At 40.1% G+C, this 7,387-nt stretch overlaps 1 protein-coding gene across 1 annotated transcript in view; it reads right to left on the bottom strand.

Annotated features, from left to right (window-relative positions):
* Positions 1-369: 369 nt before the first annotated feature.
* Positions 370-7,387, bottom strand: part of LOC116806888 (ras GTPase-activating protein 1) — a 168,801-nt gene continuing 161,783 nt past the window's right edge. The window contains exon 25 of the mRNA XM_032744707.3: positions 370-1,819. Coding sequence (XP_032600598.1) covers positions 1,736-1,819 — 84 coding nt within the window. The 3' untranslated portion in view covers positions 370-1,735. The remainder of the gene's footprint in view (positions 1,820-7,387) is intronic.

Genomic DNA, 7,387 nt, shown 5'->3' with positions numbered 1-7,387 from the left:
AATGAATGAGTGACTCTCATGGCTGCCTTGCATTGGGCCAATATCAAACCAAAACATATACCTAAATGCAAATTTACCTACAGTCAGTTTTATCTATGCATGGTATATTCAGTAAATAAATAGTCAACCTTATCTGTTATCCAAATTTCATTTTTACAGTGTTCTATTACTTGAACACAAAGTTAGTTTCTATGGACAGTATATTGGCAGCTTGAGTATTCTAAAAACTTAATTTTCAAGTTTAAAAATAACATTCATGGTAGCCTTACATTACACACAAACCCAACCAATATATGTTATAAAATGGTGCAATGGATGCATGCATGTCTGATAGAGTGATAATAAATTTACCAAATTCTAGTTGTTCACTTTTGTAAACATTTTATAAAAGCATTGCGATTTATTTGGATGGATACACAATCCTTGATGGAAGAATTATTTAGACTGAATCTGTGGCACATTAAGACTAAAGCTGACAACATCCATTCTGCATATTCTTTTGACATGATTCCAGCAAGAGAAACAGCACGGTATAAAAAGTATACAGGAAATACTGTTCTTACCATAACCATCAAAATCTGGAAATTGTAAATACATGCTTAAGTGATTGAAAAAGTCAAAATCATAATAATTGAAACCACTCAGAAATTACAGTAAGAAATGTTATGCAGTTACATGTAGCTGTCAAAACAATGCATATCTTTCCTTGTCAATTGGTAATTCTTTTCCAACAAGACAAAAAAACTTTGGCATTTGCAGGCTGTCCTGGTTTAGGGCAAATTTGGGAGAAAACCTGCAAAGGGGTTCCTCTAGAAAGCAAATTCAAGTGGCTCCTCCCTCAACTGGTTCAGGAAAAGATTTCCTTGGAGAAAAGTGGAAAAAACTCTTTATTTGACAAGCAAAGCATTCACCAGCACAAAAAAAAAAAAAAAATTAACAATATTAAACAATAAAACCTCTTGCTGCTCCGAAGAGATTACAAACTCAGAAAGTCCCCTTCGTGGGCTGTAGCTCGGCTCAGTCAGTCTGTTATCAGTCCCTCCAGCGCTGGAAATGCTGCAGCCTAGGCCAGGCCCCTGGGGGCCACAGGTGTGAGCTGCCGGTGCTCTTCTGGGTGTTCAGTCCAGAGAAGGTTTAAACAGTTCCAAGAAAAAGAAAAACTACAGTCTAGGGAACTTCTCTGCCTCAGCTAGCTAAAAACTAAAAAGCAAAGGAGAGCTCTGTCCCACTGTCTGTCCCTCTGCAGACAACACAGTCCAGGAGCAGGAATGTGGAGGAGTGAGTGCAGTTTCTGAAAACTGCGCGCTTCTTCTCTCCCTTCCCCCTTCTCTCTCAGAACAAATCTTAAAGGTGCAAAACGTATTTCTGGGCTAAACAGACCAATGGAGATACAAGCATCATAAAGTCACCCCAGGACACAGGTGTTCAAAATAATTTTCAAAGCTCACAACAGTCACAGCATTTTCTTTGCAAAAGGTAAACTGTACACCAAGGCTCAGAGGCTGTAAAAACTGGTTCCAAGTGGAAAAAAGTGCAAATATCCTGCACATATAGCTTAAAGAGCTGCTGGTTCAAACATCTGCTAACAGAACCTTTGTTTTCTTTTTTGCATAGTTCACACATCACTGGGAATGTGACAGGGTGTGCGATTTTTGGCAAGAGCAAAAAAAGTGATACCTGTGTAAGTTGCCATGTTAGACATGCTGGATCCATGCAGAATTCAGGTAGAAGGCTGCTACCTGATGTTATTAGACAGTGAATATTGATGTTGTTTTTGTTGAAGCAGTTCTGTTATAGCCAACAGCTTCTTAAGAACATGCTGTAGAAAAAAATAAATAAAAAAAAACAAAAAAAAAAAACCCAGTACAACCCTACATTAGCAACTAGAAAAAACCAACACCCATCTTGCTTGAGAAGCATCTTCAACATTAACCTACCAGACTTAGAATTAGGTAGTTTAAAATATATTTAAATCCACAGCCCCCACAGCCCCTCTCCCCAGCTCCAGTTTCACAGTCACTAAGACATAACTTCAAAAGGCAACTGTAAAACAGCAATATGCAATTTATCTGCAGCCATGGAAACTCATGAAGTCTTGCCAACTTAACCTGAGAGTTTGAAAATGAAACAGTTCTATCTGTTAAAAACAGTCTGTAAACCAAAAACCTATTCTTGGGTATTTTCCCCATGTGAAAATGCAGAACTGGGCCGAGAACATGAAAAGAAACTCTGGTGGAAAAAACCAAAAAAGGTGATAATACAATTCACTTCTGCACAAGCAGAAGCACCCTCTAACTCTAACTTTCTGAAAACCTAGGCATTAAACTTGAACAAATGCAACTGAAAATACATAACAGACTGAGAAATAGTATTGCTAATGCACTGTCAGGAGTTCAATAATTTTTTCATTATAGTAGAACTGTGTTCAACTACAACAGATTGATGATGAACATTAGGGCACTTATAGGTGAAAAAAATATTTAAGAGGGTTTTTTATGGAAACCCATGAGGAGAAATTACTCTTCTGAAGTAGAAATATAAGTGCATTGAGAAAACGGTGTTGTATTTATGACCTTTAAGTGCTACACATGCAGGCCTTGTGAAAGAAATTCTCTCCCTTATCTGTAAGCAATGCATATTTAATACTGAAAACTTCTACTATCCTGACTTGCTAGTCTAGCCATCATCTTTGCTTTGTCAAGACTAGAATTAGCTGTGAATTATGAACTTGAACATGATTGATTTTTTCCTCTCATATGCCCCTGAAGAAGCAAATTGTAGTAATTAAACTAGATTAGTTTTTAATTGCTATAATGTAGCATTATTTAATTTCTAATTCCTTGATCTTTCTTCTCTCAAAGCTAATTGAATACAAATATATTTTTACCATTCACAAAATTGCGATAAGTGTTCCCAGTAATACCCTTATTTAAAAAAACCATTACTGCCAAAAAATACATTATTTGTGTAACATCTGCTGAGATTAAATATAGATTTATCATCTATTTGGGTTTAAATTAAGGCCTTGAAAGAGTCAGGATATAAGAAGCTCAGTCTTCAAACCATGACAATAATAAGAAATTTGATTACAAGAAGTAATTTTGAAGCAATTAAATTAAGAACTATTTTTAAAACTGCCTCTTCAACAGGAGTAATTAAATGGTTTGAGCTGATACAGATTAAATTTAAGGAAGACCATCTCTAAACCAAAAGGCTTTCCATAGTACAACTACCCCTGTTCCCATATCATTAGCATTAAAAAGGGAAGAGTACTTAAATTCTCTCCTGCACAGCACAGTATACTAGTCAAGCATACCAAAACATATTACTGTGCAATAAGTAGGATTGGCAACTTGAAGTTCATCATAATTAGTAGACCATAGGCAAGTACATTACTTTTTGAGACAATGCATGAAGTCATGCAGATTTTTTTCCTCTTAAAAATAAGTTTGCATAAAAGCTGTACACAAGTTTATTTGGAACAGAACACTCATTTATAGCATTTACTAGAGAAGTTTGCCATGATTGTTTACAAACATAATAAATTAGGAAGCAGAAATGATGTAGTGCTAGAAAGCTAAGGAAAGTAAATTTAGCTGTTTAGTTCTCAATTAGATGAGCTAGATCCTAAAGCATGAGACTGTCAGGAGACAGTAATTTATTGAGTTTAGGCTTCCTTCCTCTGGAAACTAAAAACTTCACCAGGAAACTAAAGAAAAAAAGCCCACAAAAAACCAAAACAACAAAAACAAAAACAAACCAAAAAACCCCACCCCAAACTTATGAATAATCTCTTTCCCTGGTGGCTGAGCTTAGGGAGGAAGTTGAAAGACTAAGGAGTATTAGGGAAACTGAAAGGGAAATAGATTGGTGGAGTTCTGCCCTTCCACCCTTGAGGGAGGCCCACCAGGAGTCAGAGGACTCCCATGCCTCTCATTGTCAGGCAATAGGAGGACACCTGGTGGATGAAGGGGAGTGGAAATGGGTTATTACCTCAGGGAGGTAATAAAAATTCCTCTCAACCCCCATCACCTACCCAGGTGCCCCTTCAGAATAGGTATGAGGCCCTGGATCTAGAGGGTCAGCCAGATGACGTAGAAGAAAATTATCTGCCCAGTAATCCTCCCAGTTATGCTTCATCTGTCAGAAGGATCACCACCTCTAACATTAAAAAGAAGGGTAGGCGTAGTGGGTGACTCCCTTCCAACGGGAACAGAGGGCCCCATATGTTGACTGGACGCATCCCACAGGGAGGTCTGCTGCCTCCCTGGGGCCCAGGTACGGGATATTACCGAGAGACTCCCTGAGCTGATTCAGCCCTCTGATTATTACTCACTGCTGATACTCCAGACTAGCAGTGATGAGACTGAAAAGAAGAGCACCAGGGCAATTAAAAGGGACTTTAGGTCACTGGGTCAAGTAGTTGATAGGGCAGGAGGACAAGTATTCTGCTCAGTCCCTTTGGTGGCAGAGAAAAACATTGAAAGGAATAGGAGAACCCACATTATCAACAAGTGGCTCAAGGGTTGGTGTCATAGGCAGAATTTTGGGTTCTTTAATTATGGGGCAACTTTTATGGCACCTGGCCTGCTGAAACTGGATGGCCTCAATCTCTCTGTTAAGGACAGAAGGATTGTAGCTCATGAACTGGCAGAACTCATTGAGATGGCTTTAAACTAGGTTTGAAGGGGGAAGGGGATGCAGATAGGCTGTCTAGAAGTAGGCCCAAGGGTGGTAAACCTAAGTTAGTGGTGAAATCAGTAGCCCAGCTGAGGTGCATGTCTACTAATGCACACAATATGGGTAACAAACAAGAAGAGCTGGAAACCATGGTACAACAGCAAAGCTATGATGTAGTCGCCATCATGGAAATGTGGTGGGATGATTCACATAGCTGGAGCTCTGCACTGTATGGCTACAAGCTCTTCAGAAGAGATAGGAAAGGGAGAAGAAGTGGAGGGGTGGCCCTTTATATCAGGGAGGCTTTTGATGCCATGGGTATTGAAACTAATTACTATTGAGACAGAGTGAAAATTTAACAAGGTAGAAATACATTTGGATTTAGGTGAAATGTGTCACGTTGAGCTTGCTAACGTAAGTGAAATATGCTGTTTAGTCTAGTAACTGGAGCACTAGGAAAGTTGCCCCAGCTAAAGAGAAAGAATGCAAATTTCCACACTAAGAAGATAAGAAATAAGAAAGACTCCTCAAGCCTTGAAACAGATAACGCAGAGTGACCCAGGAGTTTTTTCTGTACTTTCTGACAAAAACTGAGTACAAGTGTAACTAGCTATAAGTGTAATGCAAAAACAGCAGAATGAATATGCATGAACCTATTGTAAAATTCTATGCATATAAAAATTAGTTAAAGATAGTAGAAAAGGATCGGGATTTCTAAGGGGTGCACATACCTTTTAAAGAAAAATTCCTGCATGCGCCGCTGTAATAAAAACATACCGCCCCTACAAATCTGTATTAAAATTATGAAGTTTTAATTTTCATCCACGTTTCATTCTGAAGTTGAATGCCTATGGGTAAGAATTAAGGGGAAGGCCAACAAGGCTGACATCCCACTGGGAGTCTGTTATCATCCACCCAACCAGGAAGAAGAGGTAGACAACTTATTCTATAAGCAGCTGGAGAATGTTTCAGGATCACCAGCCCTTGTTCTTGTAAGCGACTTTAACCTATAAGACATCTTCTGGGAACTTAATACAGCAGAAAAGAGGCAGTCCAGGAAGTTCTTACAGTGTGTGGAGGACAATTTTTGTCATAGCTGGTGAGTGAACCTTCCAGGGGAGGGAGTATGTTAGACCTGTTCTTTGCAAATAGAGATGGGCTGGTGGGAGATGTGGTGGTTGAAGGCTGTTTGGGGCATAGTAATAATGAAATAATAGAGTTCTCAATATTTGGTGAAATCAGGAGGAGCATCAATAAGACTTTTACATTGGACTTCTGGAGGGCAGACTTTGGCCTATTTAGGAGACTTATTCAGAGAGTTCCTTGGGAAGCAGCCCTTAAAAGCAAAGGAGTCCAGGAAAGGTGGGCATGCTTCAAAACAGAGATCTTGAGGGCACAGGAACAGACTGTCCCTGTGTGCCGAAAGATGAGTCGACAAGGCAAATGTCCAGCCTGGATGGGCAATGAGGTTTTGAAGGAACTTAGGAATAAAAAGAGGATATATCATTTTTGGGAGGAGGGTCAGGTCTCTCAGGAAGTATTTAAAGGGGTTGCTAGGGCATGTAGGAAAAAAAATAGGGAGGCCAAAGCTCAGTTCGAACCTTCTTTGGCAACTTCTGTAAAGGATAATAAAAAACGTTTTTACAAATATGTGTAATGGCAAAAGGAAGGGCAAGACCAACCTTTGTTGTTTACTGAACGTGGGAGGGAACTGAGTAACTGCAGATGAGGAGAAGGCGGAAGTGCTTAACACCTTCTTTGCCTCCGTCTTTTGTGGGAAGATACTTGTCCTCAGGACAACTGTCCTTCTGGGTTGGTAGATGTTGTCAGGGAGCAGAATGGTCCACCTGTTGTAGCAATGTATCTGAACAACTTAGGCCTCAGTGTGCACCAGCCATACCATCTGTAACTGTTCTTATTAGAATTTTTTCAGGGTACTGTGGAGTTCATCAAGGTTACTAAGACATAAACAGTGCTAAAATAAGAATGAAGAAGCTGAGAAACCACATACCAGGATCACCAGAACTAGATAACAGAGGACTGTAGAATACCTGCACGGTAACCAATCATGGATGCTGAGAAATGGAGGCAGAGAACAAATGAACAAGACAAAGGCACCAATCAAGAAGTGTGATCTTAGTAGTTAGTAGAATCTATAAAACTGTGTGTAATGTAAACAATAAACGGCTTCTGCTTGATCATATTGGTCAGTTGTTCAGGAGTCCTGGATATTTATAAATCAATGGGACCAGATGGGATCCATCCTAGGGTAATGAGGGAGCTGGCAGATGAATTTGCAAAGCCGGTCTCCATCATTTACCAACAGTCCTGGCTCACTGGTTAGGTTCCAGATGACTGGAAGCTGACAATGTGATGCCCATTCACAAAAAGGGTAGGAAGGAGGATCCTGGTAATTATAGGCCAGTTAGCCTGGCCTCAGTACCTGGTAAGGTAATGGAACAGTTTATATTGAGTGTCATCACACAGCACTTAGAGGATGGCCAGGGTATCAGACCCAGCCAGCAGGAGGGGTAGGTCGTGTTTGACCAACCTGGTCTCTTTTTATGACCAGGTGACCTGCCCGGTGGATGTGGGAAAGGCCATAGATGTTGTCTATTTAGATTTCAGCAAGGCCTTTGACACTGTCTCCCACAGCATACTCCTGGAAAAGCTGGCAGCCCACGGCCTGAACAGGAGCACTCTTTGC

Source organism: Taeniopygia guttata, chromosome W (genome assembly GCF_048771995.1).
Source record: "Taeniopygia guttata chromosome W, bTaeGut7.mat, whole genome shotgun sequence".
NCBI lineage: Eukaryota > Metazoa > Chordata > Aves > Passeriformes > Estrildidae > Taeniopygia > Taeniopygia guttata.
The sequence above is the reverse complement of the archived record's forward strand: the minus strand, read 5'-3'. Positions and strand labels throughout refer to the sequence as shown.